Source organism: Nycticebus coucang, chromosome 22 (genome assembly GCF_027406575.1).
Source record: "Nycticebus coucang isolate mNycCou1 chromosome 22, mNycCou1.pri, whole genome shotgun sequence".
NCBI lineage: Eukaryota > Metazoa > Chordata > Mammalia > Primates > Lorisidae > Nycticebus > Nycticebus coucang.
Window position 1 is genome coordinate 50,779,654 of NC_069801.1, and position 22,935 is coordinate 50,802,588.

Here is a 22,935-nt window from a genome sequence, read left to right on the forward strand (position 1 = left end):
CAAGAATGAAAAGGGAAATCAAGAACATGGTAGTTCCGGGCGGTGCCTGTGGCTCAGTGAGTAGGGCGCCGGCCCCATATGCCGAGGGTGGTGGGTTCAAACCCAGCCCTGGCCAAACTGCAACAACAACAAAAAATAGCTGGGCATTGTGGCGGGCGCCTGTAGTCCCAGCTGCTTGGGAGGCTGAGGCAAGAGAATCACATAAGCCCAAGAGCTAGAGGTTGCTGTGAGCCGTGTGACGCCACGGCACTCTACCGAGGGCAGTAAAGTGAAACTCTGTCTCTACAAAAAAAAAAAAAAAAAAAAAGAACATGGTAGTTCCATTTTATGGGAGTAATGCCATGAAGAAAATGGCAGTGTACAAATGGTTTAAATGTTTTTCTGAGGCAACAGAAAGCCTTACTGATAAAGAGAGGTCAGGGTGGCCAGGAACAAGCAGAATTGACAAAAACATTGCAAAAATTTATCAAATTATGCATCAAAATCATTAGCTAACTGAGAAGCAAGAAGACCAAGTAAACATTGATAGAGAAATGGTTAGGAAAATCTTAACTGGAAATCTTGGCCAACAACTCATGGCTCTTGCATCACAACAGTTCATCAGCTCACACAGCACTGTCTGTGAGGCAGTTTTTAGCCAGTAAACAAATAATTATATTGGAACATCCTCCCTTTTCACCTGATCTGGCCCCCAATGACTTTTTTCTTTACCCAAAGATAAAGTAAATATTGAAAGACATTTTGATGACATTCGGACAGCAAGGGTAATACAATGACAGCTTTGGTAGCCATTCCAGGAAAAGAGTTCCAAAACTGCTTTGAAGAGTCAACTAGACACTGCTATCAGTGCATAGCTTCCCAGTGGGAGTACTTTGAAGGTGACTGAAGTGATATTCTTCAATGAGGTTTGTAGTACTTTTTTTAGGATGAGTTTGCAAACTTAATTGTCAGATCTCCTATAAAACTACTTACATGGCTAGGTAAGGTGGCTCACACCTGTCATCCTAGCACTCTGGGAGGCCAAGTTGGAGGATTGCTTGACCTCAGGTGTTAGAGACCAGTCTGAACGAGAGCAAGACTCTGTCTCTACTAAAAATAGAAAAAATTAGCCAGGCATGATGGTGCATGCCTGTAGTCCCGCCTACTTGGGTGGCTGAGGCGGGAGGATCCCCTGAGCCCAGAAGTGTGACGTTGCTGTGTGAGGCTGATGACACTGCACTCCAGCCTGGGTGACAGAGCAAGATAATAGCTCAAAAAATATATGTCTATATCTATATCTACACATAGCTACTTATAGATTAAAAGAAGAGGGATGGAAAAATGTATCATGTTTATACTAATTAAAAGAAAATTGGGGGTGGGGGTGGCACCTGTGGCTCAAAGGAGTAGGGCGCTGGTCCCATATGCTGAAGGTGGTGGGTTCAAACCCAGCCCCGGTCAAAAAAAAAAGAAAAGAAAATTGGGATGGCTACATTAATTTCAAGTAGAGCAAACTTCAGAGCAAGGAAAATTTCAGGGATACTAACAACATTACATGATGATAAAGGGGTCAATTCTCTGAGAAGACATAATGTGAATGTACCTAACAATAGGGCATCAAAATATGTCAGGGAAAAACTGGTAGATCTGCAAGGAGAAATAAATGAATCCACTTTCATAGTTGGACATTTTACACCCCTCTATCATAAATGGACAGATCCAAATCTGGGTGCTGTGGCATGCACCTGTAAACCCCGCTACTGGGAAGGCTGAGGTAGGAGGATCATTTGAGCTGTCAATTCAAGGTGGCATTGTGCTATGACCATGCCTGTGAAGAACCACTATACTCCAACTTAGGCAATATAATGAGACCCTGTCTCTCTAAAGAAAGAAGGAAGGGAAGGGGTAAAAGAAGGGAAGGGACAGATTCAGCAGGCAGAATGTCATTAGGGCATTCAACAGCACCATCAGTCAACTGCATACAACAGACATCTGCAGACTCCTTCATCCAACAATGGCAGAAAATACATTCTTCTCAAACTCACATGGAAAATTTACCAAGATATCTTTTTTTTTTTTTTTTTTGTAGAGACAGAGTTTCACTTTATCGCCCTCGGTAGAGTGCCATGGTGTCACACAGCTCACAGCAACCTCCAACTCCTGGGCTTAAGCGATTCTCCTGCCTCAGCCTCCCGAGTAGCTGGAACTACAGGCGCCCACCACAACGCCCGGCTATTTTTTTGTTGCAATTTGGCCGGGGCCGGGTTTGAACCCACCACCCTCAGTATATGGGGCCAGCACCCTGCTCACTGAGCCACAGGCACCGCCCTAGCAAGATATCTTGGTGACACATTCTGGCCCATAAAACACATCTTAACAAATTAGTAGAAATCATATAATAATGCTTTCAGATCACAGTGGAACCAAAATAGAAATCAACAACAGGAGGATAACTGAAAAACCCTGGAATACTTGGAGATTAAACAACACACTTCTAAATCACACAAGTAAAAAAAAAAAAAAAACGCAAGAGAAACTAAAGAATATTTTGAACTAAATGAATATAAGAAGGAAAATACAACTTATTAATACATACCATTTGTGGGATGCAGCAAAAATAGTACTTGGGAGGAAATTTATATCAATAGATAACATATATTGGAAATAAATAATTTAAGATTCCACCTTAGGAACTAGAAAAAGATTAAATTAAACCCAACATAAGTATTACAGAAGAAGAAAAATCAGAGCAGAAATCAATGAAATGGTAAATCAATGGGGGAAACTCAACAAAACTGAAAGCTAATGCTCCGAAATGATCATTTAAATTGATAAACTTTTAGCCAGGCTAACTAAGAAAAAAAAGATAGACAACACAAAGTAGAGGACATCAGAACAGATCCTAGGTACATTAAAAGCATAATAAAAGAATACTATGAACAACTCTGTGCTCATAAATTTGATAACTTAAATGAAATCAACCAATTCTTTGAAAGATACAATCTGCCAAAATTCACACAAGGAAGAAGTAGACAATCTAGATCAGTGGTTCTCAACCTTCCTAATGCAAAATCCAAAATACTGACATCACCAAATGAGGATGTGGAGCAACAGGAACTCTCATTCATTGCTGGTGGGAATACAAAATGGTAAGCTACTTTGCAAGACAGTGTGGCAGTTTCTTACAAAACTAAATATACTCTTACCATGCAACCCCAGCAATTGCACTTCTTAGTATTTACCCAAATTGGCTATACACACAAAAACCCGTACACAAATGTTTACAGCAGCATTGTTCATAATTGCCAAAACCTGGGAATAACCAAGATGTCTTTGAATAGGTGAATGAATAAACTGTGGTACATCCAGAAAAGGGAGTATTATTCAGTACTAAAAAGAAATGGGCTATCAAGCTATGAAAAGATATGAAAGAGACTTTACTGCATATTATTAAGTAAAAAAGGCTATATACTGTAGGCTAAAGGCCATATACTGATTCCAACTACATGACACTCTGGAAAAGGCAAAACTATAGAGACAGTCAAAAGACTGGTGGTTACCAGGGGATAGAGGTTTTGGGAAAGAATAAATAGATGGAGTGCACAGAAATTTTAGGGCAGTGAAACGATTCTGGATGATACTGTCATAATGGATACAGTTCATTCATTATACATTTGTCCAAATCCAAAGAATGTATGACACCAAGAGCGAATCCTAATGTAAACTATGGATTTTAGGTGATAATAATATGTCCATGTAGGTTCATATTGCAACAAGTGTACCACTCGGGGGGGCAGGATGTTGATCGTGGGGAAGACTGTGAGGAGAAGGCGACCAGGAGGCACTCTCTATACTTTTTGCTCAATTTTGCTGCAACTCTAAAAGTGCTCTAAAAAATAAAGCTGAGTGAAAAAACAAAACCTCACATGATTCCAGGGATGTAGAAGTGGTTTGTATGTAGCAAAAAAGCTCTGCATGTGTGAGGGTGTTACTGCCTGAAGAGGCAAGCGCTGAGCTTAGTAGGTACAACAACATGGGACATTTGCCGTGAGAGGCTCAGAAGCCAAGCATCTTTTGGAGCTGTTTTTATGTTTGTTTGTCTGTTTTGTTTTTTCTTCCTAAATAAAGTAAATGTGGGGCGGCGCCTGTGACTCAAAGGAGTAGGGCGCCAGCCCCATATGCCGGAGGTGGCAGGTTCAAATCCAGCCCCGGCCAAAAACTGCAAAAAAAAAAAATAATAATAATAATAATAAAGTAAATGTGGTGGAGGCTACTAGACACCACAGCCAAGGCCAACACATTTTTAGAAGTGACAGCCAGCTTTCCTGTCAACCTTCCCTTCCCTCTGAGCCCTACAGACCCACAAAGAGACGAGGAATTAGGTATGGAAATATCTTTGGGCAGTACTATATTAGTAAGTATCACATAGATTTCTTTTTACCATGATTAAAAGGTAATCTCTGCCTTTTAGGGCTTTTGTGACCACAGCAAGCATGCAACCTAAAAGGGTGCTTTGGATGCTGATGGGAAGATTAAACAATGTCTTTCAATGTTAATAAATTTCTGCAAATTGTCAAAAAAAAAAAAAAAACCTTAGGGAAAGATCAATTTCAAGCTTTGTCAACTAATACCTCAAAGATTACTTAATTCCCGAAGGCTTTAGTCAGGCACTTAGCCTCTCTGGGTGTCAGTTTCCCTGTTAAAAAAAGAAAGTGGTTTCCCCTGTGTTTTAAAACACTTCCCTGAGATAAAGTTCCAGTAACTAAAATTTATCAAATAATCATTTTTTTATCTTGTACTTAATAAAAATTAGTTGGTATTGTAAATACACCCTAATTCTTAAAGAGGAAATAAAAACAACTGTTGGTTTAAAAAAAAAAAACACTTCCCAACTCTGAGCTCCTAAGATTCTTCTTTCAGATTCTTCTTTCAGTTTCCCCAACAAGTCATGTTGTCTCTTGCTTCTAGCCATTTGGCCCTGTGGTTCCACAGGATCATTGTCCCTACCCAGCTGAGATGACGGCCTGCTGTCTCTCTGGTTTTAGTAAGGACACCACTGCCTCCAGGAAGTCTTCTTGACCACTCTAAACAGAATTAGCTCCCAGAGACTACTACGTCTTCCACGCTATACTTAATACACTGATGGTAATTTTATGTTTACTTATCTCTCCCCTAGGCCGGACTATGACCCCCTTGGGAGGAGAGAGTATTTTATTTATCACTCCACTCCCACATGGAAGGGGAGTTGCAGACCCCAGATTCCATTGCAGATGACTCCTGCTCATCACTGCTCTGGGGGGTTCCAGATCCACGTCTCTGGGAAGGGCTCTGCTTCCAGAAAATACTCAACCACCAGCTGGAAGCTGTGAGTGGGAAACACATCTTTCATTAGCAAAAGAACAGTTTATGTATTTATTATTTATTATTTTTCTTTTTGAGAAAAAGTCTCGCTCTATTGCCCTGGGTAGACTACTGTGGTGTCATCTCAGAGTTTGAGGCTGTCACAGCAACCTCAAATTCTTGGACTCAACAGATCCTCTTGCCTCCTGAGTAGCTGGGACTACAGGTGCCTGCCACAGTGCCTGGCTAGTTTTTCTATTTTTACTAGAGATAGGGTCTCACTCTTGCTCAGGATGATCTCGAACTTCTGAGCTCAAGCAATCCACCAGCCTCGGCCTCCCAGAGTGTTAGGATTACAGGACTGAGCCACCACATCCTGCCTAAAAGAAGAATTTATATTATTAAAAGAATAATTAACATTAGAACGTATTCACTTGTAATAGATCCTTTAGCAGGGCATCTTTGACAGTGATCTTTTTAAGTATTTGTTTTTGAAAATTAATCAAAGGGAGAATTTAAGATCTGGAATTTCTAAGCCCAAAAATATCTTAAAAGCTGAGGCAAAGAATCTGAAATGATAATAACCAGAACAGAGCTTTGTGCATCTGGTTTGGAATTTTCCATTTTATTGACAGAAACGTAAGCACCTTCTGTCCTAGCACCTTCCTCCTGCCTAGGGCTGGCAGCTCCCACCCTGCACCTTTGCTCAGCTCCGCCCAGCATTGCCTGGCTGCTGCCTCTCTGCCCATTGGCCTCAGAGCCAGCTCTGGCTGTGCCGAGATGGGGCTGCCCCAGCCTGGGCTGTGGCTGAAGAGGCTCTGGGTATTCTTGCAGGTGGCTGTGCATGTGGCTGTGGGCAAAATGCTACTGATACTGTTTCCAGAGAGGGTCAAGCAGCAAATCCTGGCCATGGGCCAGCAGACTGGAATGGCCAAGAACCCCCACTTCAGCCATGACAACTGGATTCCCACCTTCTTCAGCACCCAGTATTTCTGGTTTGTCCTAAAGGTCCGTTGGCAGCGATTGGAGGACATGACTGAGAGAGGGGGACTTGCTCCAAACTGCCCGGTGTTCCGCCTCTCAGGACAGAAGTGCAACATCTGGGACTTCATGCAAGGTCAGGAGGCTACTACGAGCTTGAGGGAGCTTGAGGCAGCAGTGGTAGGGGGTGGAGAGGCAGGCTGGAAAGTCCTGAATTCTTTACTACTCCAGCTGTTCCTGTGGGGCTTGGGGTGCTCTTCCCGTTTCTGAAACTAGGAATTCTTGTGGATTCCGTTCTCTGAGTGACATCCCCACCTCCCCAGGCATTTGGAGGAGGCCATCCTCTCTGGCCCTTTGCCCCTTGACTACGGCTCTTCCCGTGCAGTCTCATCTGCCTGGGATGCTCTGCCCACCTCTGTGTCTGCTTACTCTCTGCTCCTCCTTCAGACTTCTGCTCAGCAACCCCTCCTGTGAGAAGCCAGGTTACCCCCTTACATGCTTGATTAGCATCCTAAACTTTTCTTTATTACCCCGTCAAGGTTTGTAATAATTATATGTGGATCTTTTATTAACGTTTGTTGTCCTCCCTAGCCTGCAAACTCTGGCCAGGTGGGGGCTGTTGTTCTAACCTGCGATTGCGTCCATGCCGCACGCCGGCACAAGCAGTTGCTCAGTGGCACTGCCTCCTCTCCCTCCTGTCTCTCTCCCCCATCCAGGCAAACCAGTTCCATCTCCAGGTCCTCAGAGTCCTCTGTCCAGTTTTCTCTGTTTTGTTTTCACAGTTTCTCTTCTTTCCAGGGCTTCCTTCTCTCCCCTCCCAGCTTGGATGCTGCTTCTGCATAGCTTGGACTCGGCTACCTAAGCATAAATCTTATCTCCCTGTCCAGTGATGGGGCCATAGGAGAGGGACATGCTCTGCCCAGTGGCCAGACACGGCAGGTCAAGAAGGCACCAAGGCACTTGGCTCATCCAGTGATCCAAGTCCCACAGACATACTTTACTTGGTAGAGTTCCCTGGTCAAAGTTCTCGGGGAAATTTATAGTACGCATGAGCATAAAAAGGCTCTGGAAAGTCCTGAGGCTTAAAAACTTGAAAAAACTTGTTTATGGCCCCACTATCCAGCTATCTTAACACCATGCCCCTCTTCCACCTGAGGAAATGCTGTCGTGATTGTACTGGCCAAGGAACATGTTCTGGGAAATGCTGACCTAATCCAATCCTCTCCTTTTAGAAGGGAATTGGAGAGAACTAAGAGGCTAAGGTAACAGAGCCAGCACATGACCGGTCAGACCCAGTGTCAGGGCTTCCTCCTTGTGAGGGCACACCTCCTGTGTGCCAGGTCCTCAGCTTGGTGCCAGGGACTCGGAGCCAGGAAGATGTCTGCTCCTGGGCTCAAGAAATTTGTGGTTGCACAGAACAGATGGGGGCAATCAACAAACCCTCACAGTGCTGCAAGATGGGGGAGGCTATTAAAGCCTGACTTTCACCTGCAGGACTTTGGAAGGTCCCTAGATGAGGTGGCTTTGGAACTAGGCCTTGAAGAAGGAGTGAGATTTGTAGCTTGATAAGGAGAAGGGTAAGAGTGTTTCGAGCAGAGGGAAAGGCAAGACTTTCTTTCTCTCTTTTTGCTTATTCACAACTTTAAACCACAGTATGCAAATGGCCTGGATTTATTCAACGAACACTCAGTAAGTCACCACTGATAATAAGAGCAATGAGGTGAACAACTCATTTACCACATGCCTGCGGTGTGCCAAGCACCAGGATAGAACCAGGGCAATTTGCTGAATGTTGATCATGTGATGGTCAGTTCCCTGAAAGCCAACTTGCCTCGTGGCCAGTTCACAGAATTTACTTGCATCATGTAACTGTCTGCGCTCAGTGGGCCAGTTTACATTTTACAGACTGGTCAATTTTTCTCTGCTTCTTGCTGCTGCAGCTAAGCCCGAAAGACAATGAGAGGAGGAGACCAAGGCAGAAGGAAATTCTATTTACAAAATACAGCCCAGTGACCTAGAGTGCCCTGAGATCACAGGTAACCGTGAGACAGAATAAACACCAGTGGCCGCTGCCTGGGATGGCCTCATAACCCCGAGGTAGAGACAGTGTGGCAAGAGAGGAAAGCAGAGGGTTACAGGGGGACGGGACCCTCTCACAGGATGGGACAAGGAGCTGGCCAAGGGAAGGCTTGCTGGAGGAAAGAGTGGCGAGCTGTCTAGGGGCAGTGGGGCCTGGGGCAGGTGAGGAAGAGGGGTTTGGGGAGCAGGCCGGACAAAGGGGAGGAGCAGCAGAGGTCCAAGACATGGAGGAGCATCATTCACCCCAAGAAGTCAGGTACAGGACACAGGAAGTGGAAAGAGGAGGACGAAGACATTATCAGAGACCAGACCTTGGGCAGGGGGCTTAACATGTATGTCTTCCTGGAGGGAGACTTTATCCTGAGGGTACTGGTGAGTTCTGGAAGGGTTTTCAAGCAGGGATTTAGCATGATGAGTTCTGCTTATTAGAAAGACATCCTGCAACTTCTTTGGATACTCACCAGGCCACTATAATCTCTGTTACATGCTTTGGGTATAAACTCTGAACTCATTTTAGAACCAGAGACTGAGAAACCTACAAGATTCTTTACAGATAATCTAAAGCAATTCCTTCATTTTTCAGATGCAAGGCGCAGAGAGGTAAATAACTTGCTCAGGGTCACACAGAGAGTTCTCAGAAGAGCCAGACTAGAACTTGTGCTCTGTGGCTCTCAGCTAGTGCTTTGTTATTGGATAAGGCACCAGGGGCTCAGGGATGTTCTCAGCTGCTTCCCAACCTCTGCATGTCTGTGTGCACACACACACACATGAACATGTACACACATCAGTACACACATACTCTTGGACATACACACAGAGCAAAACATTGATAAACTGGCACATTGTGGCAGAAGGCAAGTTCTAGATGATTTATTTTCTGCATACATGAGAGTTAATCTGAAACTGGCTTTATTTTAGCCCTGTTTAAAATCCTCTAACATTTCTCCACCAACACTTAAAAAGTGCTTTCTAGTAACTAGAAATGGGATTTCTCTGCAGAGAGAGCTGGGTGTGGGGATAATTTGCTGGCCTAGGAATCATGAGGGGTGGGTTCAAGTCCAGCTGCACTCACTTATAGAAAAGAGTTGGACTTGACAGTCCATGTCTGATTCTTGCACTATGGCCTCTGGACAAGGGCAGCATGCCAGCCCTCAGGACAGTCACCCCAGGGCACCTATCCTTCCTCTCCCGGCTACCAGGAAAGCAGTGGACGAAAGTTTAAACTTTGTTCTCCGTATTGGTCACTGTACCCAACTACACTATAAATAATTAAACAAATGGCTCTGTAGCTTCCAGAGTCCTGATCAATGAGTGTTAAAATTTCCCAGTTAGAAACAAAATTTCAGACAGGATATTTAGAGCTGGTCATGACCCTAAGCCTTTTCGATTCTTATCTAAAGAGTAACTCCCTAGGGTTGCTGGAGGACAATGACTGTCCACTGGCTGTGACTGACCCCTGGGTCTCCCTCCTGAGGCCTGAGCCTCCCTATTACGTGGGTGAGGAATCATCCTGCCGTCAACCTGCAGAGGCGTAGCCCACTCAGCGCCTCTTTAGGCCTCTTATGAAATGCTCTGTGAGCCCAGAATGAAGAGAGCCTTGTGTGTCCAGAGAAGCTGGCCTGTTTCCTCTCATACACTGAAAACTGAGGAATATAACTGATTTTGTTTCTCCTTTTACTTGGCCACCAGGAAACTCAGAGTCAAATGCATAGTTTACTCATAACAAACGCACAGGACCCTAAGGCCTATGTGTGTTCCATTTTTTCTATGCCCCCCCAGAAAGACATGATTTTTTAAAATGTCTATTTAATATTTTATTACATAAGTAAACCATTTCAAATCTTTTGCAGAACAAGTGTAGGGTATAACTAACCAACTGAACCAGAAGCAAGTGAAGATGCTCTCTACTCCCACCATCAGCAAGCCTGTCAAGGCTACCAGCTCCCCTTCTCACTGCCCATGCAACCGGCCCAGCCTCCCGTTACCTCTCCTGTGGACTTCTCCAGTGCCCCCAACTGCTTCTCCCCACTTCCATTCTCACTCTTGGGCCTTTCTCCACAGAGCAGCCAGAGTGACCAAGTATAAATATAGTCATTACATAGCCAGTCATGAATATGTGGCAGTCAGGGCTCTGACTGGTAAGCAACAGAAACTCCCTCTAAGACCAGGCCTGGTGGCTCACACCTGTAATCCTAGCACTCTGGGAGGCCGAAGCGGGTGGATTACCTGGGCTCAGGAGTTTGAAACCGGCCTGAGTAAAAGCAAGACCCCGACTCTAAAAATAGCCAGTCACTGTGGCGGGTACCTATAGTCCCAGGTACTCGGGAGGCTGAGGCAAGAGGATCACTTTAACCCAAGAGTTTGAGGTTGCTGTGAGCTAAGATGCCACAGTACTCTACGGAGGATGACAAAGTGAGACTCTCGTTTTCTTGGTAACATACATACATATATATATATATATATATGTAAAAGAAAATATTAGAAAGATGTCAGGCACTTCTCAGAATCAAAATCAGTTGGAGCCCTAGGTCTGGACTGTCTTTTAGCAACAATAGTTGGGCCTAAATCCTGCTGTCATGTGGTTGCCATGGGAACCCATCTCCATCCCTGACAGGGGCACCACCACGGACAGGGCTGAGGATGAGTTCTGCCATCTCAATGACTCCAGAATCAAAGATCTATGTGGAAGGGAATAATCAGCCCAGCTACTAGGGGCAGAGAGCCAGCCTGGCCCCTCTGTCTTCCATAGAGCTAGGCTGGCATCCTCTCCCATCAATAGAATACAAAATAGGGAATTCCAAGTGGGAAGGAGGGTTAGGAGCTTGGCAACCAAAACCACTGCAGCGTGCAACAATCACATCTGTGAAAAGGCACTGTACTCTAATCTGGGCAACACAAGCAGACCCAGTCTCTAAAAACTAAACGAACAAATAAAAGCTTGTTTTATCTTCATGACATCCCACTGTACACAGAATAAAATCCAAATTCTTCATCAAGGTTTGTGGGAGCCTGTCTACCCTGGCCTCTTCCTGACTCTCTAACCACTTCTCCTGTCACTCCCCTTGCCGGGTTCCTCACCAAGCTCTATCCCTCCTCAGGGCCTCTGTATACACATCAAGACCCTTTGCCTGGAACACCCTTGACCCATGGCTGGTTCTTTCCTGTCCCTCATTTCTAAGATTAAATGGCAGCTTCTCAGAGGCCTTCCCTGCCCCACCTATTGAAAGTAGGTCTCTTTTCTAACACTTAGCACCATTTGAAAATACTTCATTTATGCATTTACATGATTTTCCCCCCTATCTCCAATTAAACAGATCTCACAAGGCAGAGAGGCAGAAAGACCCCGGGCTTGTTCTCTGCTGACCCCTCAGTGTGTGGCAGGGAGCCATGCACGAGATAAGCGCTGAATAAATGCTTATAGATACAATAAAATAATGGAACCCCGGAGTGAAAATGGTACTTGCAAAAGAAAGCTGTGTGTAGTAGATTCTTGATTCGCGATGCTTCTATTTCTGTTTTAGGCCACAGGCCACTGGTGCTGAATTTTGGAAGTTGCACCTGACCTTCGTTTCTTTTCAAATTTGACCAATTTAAGAGACTTGTTGAAGACTTTAGTTCCGTAGCAGATTTTCTCATCATTTACATTGAAGAAGCACATGCATCAGGTACAGAGAGATTCTTGGCCTCTGCCTCTTCCCACCCTTTCCTACCTCTTTCCCCTTCCCCCAGGCCCCATCACAAGGGTGGTGGGTGGAGGGAGGAAGGGCGGGGGTGGGAGGGAAGAGCTGCTATTTACTGAGCACCTACCGCCTTGCAGCCCTAGCTCAATGTTTACTCACCACTGGCTGACTCCGGTCTGTGCTTTCAGCCAGAGAGTAGAAAACCTGGAGCTAGGAGAGAATTCTAACATTCAAAATGGATAAATAAGGAAATCAAGGGAGAAATCAAAGCACATTTACAAGGAATTTAGACCTGAAATGTTCCAAGAAAAGTGACTGCTCTATGGCTATTATGTTACACCTCAAGCCTCAAGACCCAAGACTTTTATGGTTCATAAAAGGAATATTATGGAATATTATGGTTCATCTTGGTCAGTAGTTCCCAAGCTTTAGTGGGCATCAGAAGCCCCTGGAGGGCTTTGTTAAAACAGACTGCTGGACCCCAGTTCAGAGTTGAGTAGATGTGGGATGGTGCCCAAGAATTTGCATTTCTTAGAAAACTCCTCACTCCTCCTCTAGGCCAGCTTTTACCCAGGGTGAAAATCCTTTCCATAGGCCTGAACTGGGGGTCACCCATCTTTTTTACTTCACGGAAAATCTTGTGCCTTTGCTAGACAGTTCTGTTCATGAGAAAGTCCTTCTTTACAATGAGCAGAAATGTCCCGCCCTGAAACTTCCACACCTTCATCTAAGTTGCTTGACCTTTATAAAATGGTCAGACACCTCTCCATCTCCCTGACCTCCATGGGGCTGGAACCCATGAGTTTGGTACAAGTCTCAAAGCCAGAGATTGAAGAAGGCAAGAAAGCTTATGTGGCCAAGTGAAACAAGTCTCATTTATTTACAAAATGAGAAAGATGCTGCCTGATTTGTCATTGTCACCAGGCACCAGGAAGAGTCCGTGTCACACAGTCAGAATGCAGTAAAAATTGGGTGAATGAGTGAATGTTTAGGCCAGTATGAGCCTTGCTGCTTTGTTCATGTGTTACAAGCAGAGCAATTACTATTGACTAATTTGTAGCTAAGTTGGCCCAGAGGTACTTTTCCCAGTATGGCCCCTAGATCCCTGGTATCAGAACCACTTATTGAAAAAGTATATTCCAGGGCCCCTCCCTACTATTGCGTTTTGATTGTATGTATCCAAAATTTCAAGTATTGCTTTCAACTTAATATTGTGTTTATTTAATGGGCAGCTTCTGTCTTCATTAAGATTGTAAGGAAATTTAAAATATTAGCATAAGGTAATAGGTACATGATAGTTCATTCTACTGTTCTTTCTACTTTTACATATTATCTTAGTCTGTTTTGTGTTGCTATAAAAGAATACTTAGCGCTGAGCACGGTGACTCACACCTATAATCCTAACACTTGGAAGGCTGGGGTGGGTGGACTGCCTGAGCTCATGGGTTCAAGACCAGCCTGAGCCAGAGTGAGACTTTGTCTCGAAAAATAGCCGGGCATTGTGGCAGATACCTGTAGTCCCAGCTACGTGGGAGGCTGAGGCAAGAGAACTGTGTAAGCCCAAAAGTTAGAGTTTGCTGTGAGCTGTGATGCCACCGCACTCTATCAAGGGCAACAAAGTGAGACTCTGTCTCAAAAAAAAAAAAAGAATACGTGGGACTAGGTACTTGATAAAGAAAAGAGGGTTATTTAGCTCATGGTTCTGCAGGCTGAGAAGTTCAAGGGCTCTGGTTTCTTAAGAGGGTTTTCCTGCTGTGTGGGGGGGAAGTGAACAGGGGAGGGGAAGTGAACAGAAGAGGGGAAAACCTGAGGGGCCTCCTGGCTTTATCACAACCCGCTCTCTCAGGAACTGATCCATCCCTGTGAAAATTAACCCGGAGAACTCACGGCACCATTGAGAGGAGCTCTGTTCCCACAACCCAGACACCTGCCCCCAGGCCCCATCTCCCAACACTGCCACTTTGGGGATCAAATTTCAACATGGATTTTGGTGGGGACAAACAAACCATATCCAAACTATGGCATGTGTATTTAACAATTTCCATAATAAAATTTAATAACAACAACAACAACAAAAACCAGCCCAGGGAGAGGGAGAGCAAACACAGGCACAATGTATCTCTTTATCAAATATTTCTTTTTGAGAGGAGCAGCCTGTAGTTAAAGAAAGAAACCTGACTAGCACTCTGGGAGGCCGAGATGGGAGGATCATTTGACCTCAGGAGCTCTAGACCAGCCTGAGCAAGAGCAAGACCCTGTCTCTAAAAATAGCTGGGTGTTGTGGCAGGCGCCTATGGACCCAGCAACTCAGGAGGCTGAGGCAAGAGGAGCACTTGAGTCCAAGAGTTTGAGGTTGCTTTGAGCTATGATGCCATAGCACTCTATGGGGGGGCGACAAAGTAAAACTCTTGTCTCAAAAAAAAAAAAAAAAAAACCTGAGCAGTAACATGGTGTCTGTTGCCTCCGTGGCTGAGAAGATACAACGCCTTGATGTCATCACAGCTGATAGCTGAAGTTCAGCCTAAGCTGATTTAAATATCGGGGCAGCACTTCTCAAACTTTAACGAGCACTCTGTCACCTGGGGGTCTTATTAAAATGCAGATTCTGGCTCGAGAAGGCTGGGATGGGGGCTGGCTGGTTACTACAGCAGTAACTGTGGTTAACAAGTTAGGATCTTAGTAACAAGATCCTAGAAGATCCAGCTTTAATCTCTAAAAGAACAAATTGCAAACTGCCACAAAAGGGGTTGGCTCATCACAGAAATTGTTTCCTGCTCCTGACACCATTTTTCCTGGAAAATCAGACTGGAAGAGTTTAAACCTTTCTAGACCCCAGAGCGTTCTACCTCAAGCCACTGAGGAAAGGCTTCCTGTCCTCATCCTGATACAGATCAGGTTCTCTCTGCTGCAACTCCTACTGCAGACAGTTCTTCCTCCAGGGTCTTCAGAAATAAAATGCACATAGTTAGGAACCACCAATCCTAGGAGGTCTGAGTCAACTGGCTTCCTTTTTCCCACACACAACGTTTGTCCATGTTAAATACAGGGAGCCATGAGCGTAGCAAGAAGAACACAAACTTTACAATTCCAGGCCTTCGAGTGAGTCCGAGCCCTAGCACTTGCTGGGCCATGTGACCTTGGGTCAGTTTACCTCCCGGGCCTGTTTCTGTGCCATGGGATGACGATACCTGCAGAATCAGTCATTCAACAATATTTAAGGACCACTGGCTGTATATTCAGACCTGTGCTGGGCCTAGGTATATAGAGACCAAAGACATAGTTCCCACCTCTCAGGGACTCCTTGTCAAAGTTGGAGAGGCAACTCTGAGTTTCCATCTCCTCAGCTGCCAACTGGGGATGAATATCCCTGCTTGGCTTCCCATAGGAAGCTGCTGTGAAACTCCAGGGAGCAGATGGGTGGAAAAAGGTGCCTAAACTTGGTGCAAATATTAGCTGCTGTTACTGTCATCAACATCTTCGATGATAAGAAATCTCACTTCAGGGCAGCACCTGTGGCTCGGTTGGTAAGGTGCCGGCCCCATATACCGAGGGTGGCGGGTTCAAACCCGGCCCCGGCCAAACTGCAACAAAAAAATAGCTGGGTGTTGTGGCGGGCGCCTGTAGTCCCAGCTACTTGGGAGGCTGAGGCAAGAGAATCGCTTAAGCCCAGGAGCTGGAGGTTGCTGTGAGCTGTGTGATGCCATGGCACTCTACCCAGGGCCATAAAGTGAGACTCTATCTCTACAAAAAAAAAAAAGAAATCTCACTTCAAGCCGTGGCCAGTCATCTGTATCTTGGTGTGACTTTCTCTCCTGAGCTGGTTCTCCTTGGTAGAAGGGACTGAACAAAAAGACTCTGAAGCAGTAAGGAGATGAAGCAACTCCACAGGCAGATATGAGCACTCATATCACCCACAGAGGCAACTATTATTGCAAACACAGGCCACATGGCTCCCAAAGAATCCATGATCACATTATCCAGGTTCAAGACCTCCAGGAATGAGTTAAGTAGAAGGGCAAGGCCATCAGCAGTTTGAGGCTATTTTTCAACATGTGGGCCCATGGTTGTGAGTCTCTAAAGGCCAGGTAGGATGGCAGGCTGGAAGGCGGTGTGAATAGATGACATGATACCCGCTCAGGAAAGGGTGAGAACAAAGGTCATTGCTAGGCTAGCAGTTGTAGCTGGACCTGAGCGTACCCTGCCTGGCTTACCATGCGACTGTCAGTAGGGTGACAGCCATAGCAGCAGACCCAAACTAAGAGAGTCATTCTCATGCACCATAGTGGCCGCAGCACTAAGATGTCCGACTGAGTGGTCTGCGGGAAGCCAGCCACCCTGGGAGCTGGTATACAACCTCAGAACCATGCTGAATTCACAGTGAGAAGGTTTGCTTTCACAAACACAGTATGCGAGAACACCTGCTGAGACATCATTGCACCCCACGCAGCGATAGGCCCTATGCTGTACGTGCTTACAAACATGTGTCTCCATCTAAACCCAGATAATTCTCATCCTTGGGCCTTGTCATCCCTTGTCCTCTCTCAATGTGCGCTTTCTGGTGTAGACATATATAGGACACCTTTGTATGACCTTTCTATTCACCAAAGATTGGCAGAGAACTATCAAAGACAGGAATGTTTGAACACATGTCTCTGCAGACAGATGAAGATGAACAAGTATTGAAATGCCTTTGCCTTACATGGCTAAACCATGGAAAGCCATAGGATGGGTTTGCCATTATTCCTGTATGGAGCGGGGCTCTGAGTAAATCGAAAGAACAGGAATATGGAAAATTCTTCAGTAAATATCTAGCATTTTCTACTAGTCTCTGTGCTTTCTTCTGATTTCTGCCACTAGGGTCAAAGTTTTCATTAGAGTTACTGTGATGAATCCCAGGGAGAGATTCATAGATCATCTGTGCAAAATGGGCATGAGCATTATAGAACAATTAGACCCTATATCTTTTAGCAATTACTTGAACAAATACCATAATAGTATATGTGGAAGACATCCCATTAGGGTGCTATTACATGCCACCCCGAGCTGCAGAAGAATGGAATGAATGTGAGCTGAACTGTGTTAGAATATGTGTAAGTCGGGCAGCGCCTGTGGCTCAGTGAGTGGGGCGCTGGCCCCATATGCCGAGGGTGGCGGGTTCAAACCCAGCCCCGGCCAAACTGCAACAAAAAAATAGCCGGGCGTTGTGGCGGGCGCCTGTAGTCCCAGCTACTCGGGAGGCTGAGGCAAGAGAATCGCGTAAGCCCAAGAGTTAGAGGTTGCTGTGAGCCGTGTGAAGTCATGGCACTCTACCTGAGGGCGGTACAGTGAGACTCGGTCTCTACAAAAAAAAAAAAAAAGAATATGTGTAAGTGTCCAGTTATAGTCAATTACTACCTGTGCTGTACAACAGATACCTTCTATTTCAGTTGCTAATGAAGGCTACACACACACACACACACATACACACACACAAACTATGGAAAGAGAAGGCTCCCTCTGTCCACTATGTAGGTATGAAAAGGGCAGATGTGGGATATGACTTGAGGTTGAGTGGGCCAAGGGATCCAAGTATTTTACCCACCTAGCTAGAGCAAAGGCGCAAAGAGCTGGAGGTAGGCTAGGAAGATGGGAAAGACCAGGTCAGTGAGGGCCTGGTAGACCACACTGAGGAGTTTGGGATTTATCTTGCGGGCAACAGTGAGCCACCCAGAAAGACCTATGGAAGAGAGTGATGCGGTCAGATTTGCATTTTGGAACCAACACTCTGGGGGAGAAAAATCAGGAGAGGGAAATTGTCTAGACTCTAGAGCAGTTGCCCTTAAACCTGGTGTGCATTAGAATCATCTGGAAAGCTGTTAAAACACAGACTACCGGGCCCCATTCCTGGTTGGTCTAGGGTCTAGGGCCTGAGAATTTGCTTTACTAACAAGCTTCCAGGTGGTGCTGACGCCTCTGGTCTGGGGTCCATACACTTGGAGACCCAGTCTAGACCCTTGCCTCTGCAAGTATGGGTCAGGCACCAGAACTCTTGGTATCCTGGGAGCTGGTTAGACTCTCAGTGCCACCTTGGACAGACAGAATCAGAATCTCCCTTTCATGAGGTCCCCAAGTGATTTATATGCATGAGTCCTGCTTTATTAGACTATTTCACATTGGGGAGCAGAGGCCTGGCAGTCAGAAGCCCTGGGCATCAGGTCTGGGTCAGTGGGCAGCTTCCTATATGACCTCACACATACAGCCATAATAGGAAACTGGGCCAACCCATGGAGAAGAGCACCTCTATCTGAGAGCCTCAGTTAAAACTGGGGGGTATTCGCCTGTAGTCCCAGCTACTCGGGAGGCTGAGGCAAGAGAATCGCCTAAGCCCAGGAGTTGGAGGTTGCTGTGAGCTGTGTGAGGCCACGGCACTCTACTGAAGGCCATACAGTGAGACTCTGTCTCTACAAAAAAAAAAAGTGGGGGGTATTTAGTCTTCAGGAAGTGTGTGCCATGCCATGGGGTTTGGTGCCCGGCCTTTCTCTTGTAGATGGCTGGGCTTTTAAGAACAACGTGGACATCAGAACTCACCGGAACCTCCAGGACCGCCTGCGCGCAGCCCACCTGCTGCTGGCCAGGAGTCCCCAGTGCCCCGTGGTGGTGGACACGATGCAGAACCAGAGCAGCCAGCTCTATGCGGCACTGCCAGAGAGGCTCTACGTGCTCCAGGAGGGCAGGATCCTCTACAAGGTGGTGACCGGGGCCAGGGGCCTTGGGAAGGCAAGGGGCCCAGGGAGGGTAAGCACAAAGAGGGGGCAATTCTGCTGCTACAGCACAAAAGCAGCCGCAGACAATATGTATCAAGCAGACCTGGATTCAAATCACTGCCCAGCCATTTACCAACCAGGTGACCATGGGCGAGTCCTGTTACCTCTTGGAGCTTCACTTTCCTCTTCTGTAGAATGGGAGTGCTAGGCTCGGTGCCTGTAGATCAGAGGCTAGGGCATCAGCCACATACACCAGAGTTGGCGGGTTCGAATCCAGCCTGGGCCTGCCAAACAACAATGACAACTATAACCAAAAAATAGCCGGGTGTTTTGGTGGGTGCCTGTAGTCCCAGCTACTTGGGAGGCTGAAGCAAGAGAATCGTTTAAGCCCCAGAGTTTGAGTTTGCTGTGAGCTATGAAGACACAGCACTTTAGAGCTACCAGGGTGACAGCTTGAGACTCTGTCTTGAAAAAAAAAAGAATGGGGGGCGGCGCCTGTGGCTCAGTGAATAGGGCACCGGCCCCATATGCCAAGGGTGGCGGGTTCAAACCCAGCCCCGGCCAAACTGCAACAAAAAAATAGCCGGGCGTTGTGGCGGGCGCCTGTAGTCCCAGCTGCTCGGGAGGCTAAGGCAAGAGAATCACATAAGCCCAAGAGTTAGAGGTTGCTGTGAGCTGTGTGACGCCACAGCACTCTACCCGAGGGCGGTACAGTGAGACTCTGTCTGTACAAAAAAAAAAAAAAAAAAAGAATGGGGTTGCTGGTCCCTATCTCAGAGGGGATGAAATCATGCAGGAGAAAGTCACTGGCATTTAGAGTGGCACTGAATCCTCCTGGCTGCCGTCTAAGCCCAGGTGACCAGCCCAGCCTTGGTTTGTTTTTAAGTTGAGAGACAAAGAATGTTGTTTTCATTTACATTAATTTCATTTCATGAATGGGGACTGACTTCCCCAAGGTCTTATGCTGGCCAACGCTCAGATTTCAATTCTAAATACCCCCCATGTGAAGGGCGGGAGGGGGTGTAGGAGGCCCCAAGAGGGCGAGCCCTGTGGTGGTTTGACCTGCACAGGGAAAGCAGGGAAACTGGTCCTTCTTCCTGGGGATTGCTTCCTTGAGAGACTTCCAGCCTGACCAGGTGAGGGAGGTATAGCCTCGGACCCTTTAGATAATATGTTGGCCTCTCTTGAGAGAGTAGGAACTAATTTTTATAGCTACTGAATTTCAAGCTTTGGGAAGTAGATGAAACACAACCAGATGGATGGTCCTGGGTCCACTGATCAAGATGGCCCCGCTTATTCAGCTTGCAAATGAACCCCCAGGGTGCCAAGGGTCACAGTTCAGGTCCTTTTTCTTTTCCTGTACCCTGGGACATGGTTCTAAGCATGTTGCCACAAGCTGGGCTGAGTCCCTACCCTGGGTTAAGTCCCGTGCGAACACTGGGAAGACAAAATTGAATTGAAAATGACCCATGGCTTCCTCCAAGGTGCTCACGGGCTAGGGGACAAGGAAGTGTTACATCTCACACAGGCGCATTACCACATCCCAGGTGCTGGGAGGCCCCAGAGCCAGAGTCAGCATACCTTTTCTGCACAGGGCCAGATTTTCAAATATTTTCAACTTAATGGGCCAAATAATCCCTGCCACAATGATTCAGTTCTGCTGTTACAGCGCAAAAGCGGGCACAGACAATATGTAAAGGAAAGAGTGTGAGGTGAGGGCTCTGATTTGGCTCTCAGACTAAGTTTCCCAACCACTGGGGAAGGACAGATGGCTTCTCAGAGGGGGAAGCAATTGCTTGGGCCTTGAAAGATAAGGAGTCCGCCGCTTGGTGAATGAAAACTATTGCAAATATAGGGAAGGGAAGGCCCAAAGAGAGGCAAATTAGGAGCATTCAGGTTATGGGGACCAAGGAGCTTGGCCTTCATCTCAGGGCAAAGGAGAGCCCCTGAAGGGTTTTGGGGAGGGAGAGGCATGATCAGCTCCGACTTAGTTCACTGACTACTGGGTGTAAAAGGACTGCAGGGAGCAGAGGCTGAGGATGGGGATGAAGAGGCTGATGGAGGGCAGTGGGATTAGAGAGGCAGAGGTGGTTCTGGTGCAAAATGGGTAGACCTTGACATGAGGTCCGGAGGTCAGGACAGTGTGAAGGTCTGATTATGGAAGAGAAGCTTATCTGAATCGATTCCCTCCGTCCAAAGCCCTATGTCACTTTACCTCCTCCAGTGTTCCTCCTACTTCTTTGTCCAGTCTTCCTGTTAACTGTTGCTGCTACTCTACACCCTTCCCTTGGGGGATCTCGTCTACCTCAAGGTTGCATCTGCCATTGACTTTGCGGCGCTGGGGAACTCCCACATAGATATCATTTGCCTAGATCTTACAACTGAGCTTCAGACCTACATATATGTTCCTTGCAAGCTGGAAATTTAGGAATGTACGATTCATTTCTCTTGCAGGGTAAATCCGGCCCTTGGAACTACCAACCAGAGGAAGTTCGTGCTGTTCTGGAAAAGCTCGACAATTAATCTGGACAGATCCCCCAATTCTGGGTGACCGACAAGGGGACTCCTCAAGGCTTGGCTCTTTCCCCCAAACCAACTGGCTTTTACCTTTGACCTGTGTCCCCAGCTATATTACTAGCTCAGATTTTTCTAATCTAGCCTAACAACTCCCAGCTAGGTAGTGCAGGTCACCACACCCAATCAGGATAAATTGTTATTATCAAAAAGTAAAGTAACACTCGAGCCATTTAGGCAAGTGAGCTGTTAAAGAACATATAACTTCACACTGCTCCCACTATGGGGACGACATTCATTGCACACTGCCTCAGGTGAGGGAGCAGTTGCACTCCATGGGCGTACTTCTGAGGTATGGACTCTCTCTCTGATACCTAGTAGTTCAATATGGCATCCCTTCCAGTAGGCGGATTCATTGTATTAAATTTGCATTTATGAAATTGATCATTTAGAGCACTAGCTTGGTTTTTAGAACCAAGCGTAAAAAGAATTCCAGTTGTTAGGGAAGAGATGAGGAATTGGAAGAGGGGGAAGAGAAAAGCGAGAAGGGAATAATTCTTTCCTTGCCAAAAGATTTAAACCAGTTGACGGTAGTGATGGGTGGGTTTCCATGGTTACGTGTCTCTCATTTTACCAGGGAAGAGGAGAATACTCACTTTATCATCTTGAGTATGTAAATATGGCTCTCTGCACCATGGGATCTTCCACTATCCTCACTTATCAAGTCCTTTAGAGGGACGGATTGGCTTCCCAAAAGCATTACAACCTTGACCAAACCAGACAACAGGCACTGGGACTCACTTCAGTAGAAGCTCATCTTTGAATTTTCTGTTTTTCTGATTTCTTTGCAAGTCTCCTAATAGTCATTAGGATAAGCATTGGTGTTTGTCTGTTTTAACTCTGCTTCTTTTCATATTTGTTTATGACGGCCACAGCCTAAAGTACACACAGCTGTGACTTGATTTGAAAAAAAATGTTGTAAGATGCAGCAAGCTAATACAGAATGATTAAAATATATCAGGCTATTTTGGATGGCTTCAGAGTGATTTTTACATTTTTGTTTCCAATTTGCATCACCTTTATGGTTTCGTATAGCCCAATGTAATCTGATCAGTGAAAATTCCAGAACCTGGAAGGCCCTCATTTGATGGGAAGAAGACTCAATCTCTATGAAAAAGACACATCAAATGTGGTCTTTTTCTTGTGAATTCTTGCTGGAAGGAAATGATTTTTCACATTGGAATCAAACTACCTTCATAACATGACTCCTCTGTGACTTGGGAGGCATTTTCCTGGGGTGAAAATGTTGTGCCCAGATCTTGAAATCCCCCGCAAAGACCACTAAGGAGCCGAGTCCAATGCAAAAGCAATAGAGCCGTTTATTCACAGACTGGAATCTGGGCTTCTCCTTCCTGGCACAGCAGGAGGGCAGAGAAGCCCCGACCGCAGAGGGAAGAGCAGTTTTAAGGATACAGAAAAGAAAAAGGGGAGGGGGGAATAGGGGCTTAGGGACCTAAACAATGTTTGAGTTGGGCTGATTGCTTAGGGGAAAGATTTACTACTACTGGGGCTGAGGGTAGGGGCCGTTATTGCTCGGGGCAGACACACTGGAGCCCGGG

At 46.1% G+C, this 22,935-nt stretch overlaps 1 protein-coding gene and 1 pseudogene across 1 annotated transcript; both read left to right on the forward strand.

Annotated features, from left to right (window-relative positions):
* Nucleotides 1-6,067: 6,067 nt before the first annotated feature.
* DIO1 (iodothyronine deiodinase 1) lies at nucleotides 6,068-22,341 on the forward strand. Its single transcript, XM_053575230.1, has 4 exons — nucleotides 6,068-6,436; nucleotides 11,901-12,044; nucleotides 18,586-18,785; nucleotides 21,257-22,341. Exons 1-4 carry the CDS (start codon nucleotides 6,100-6,102, stop codon nucleotides 21,323-21,325), a joined length of 750 nt encoding a protein of 249 aa, XP_053431205.1. The 5' UTR covers nucleotides 6,068-6,099; the 3' UTR covers nucleotides 21,326-22,341.
* Nucleotides 16,110-18,578, forward strand: LOC128575455 (protein MEMO1-like; annotated as a pseudogene).
* Nucleotides 22,342-22,935: the final 594 nt, after the last annotated feature.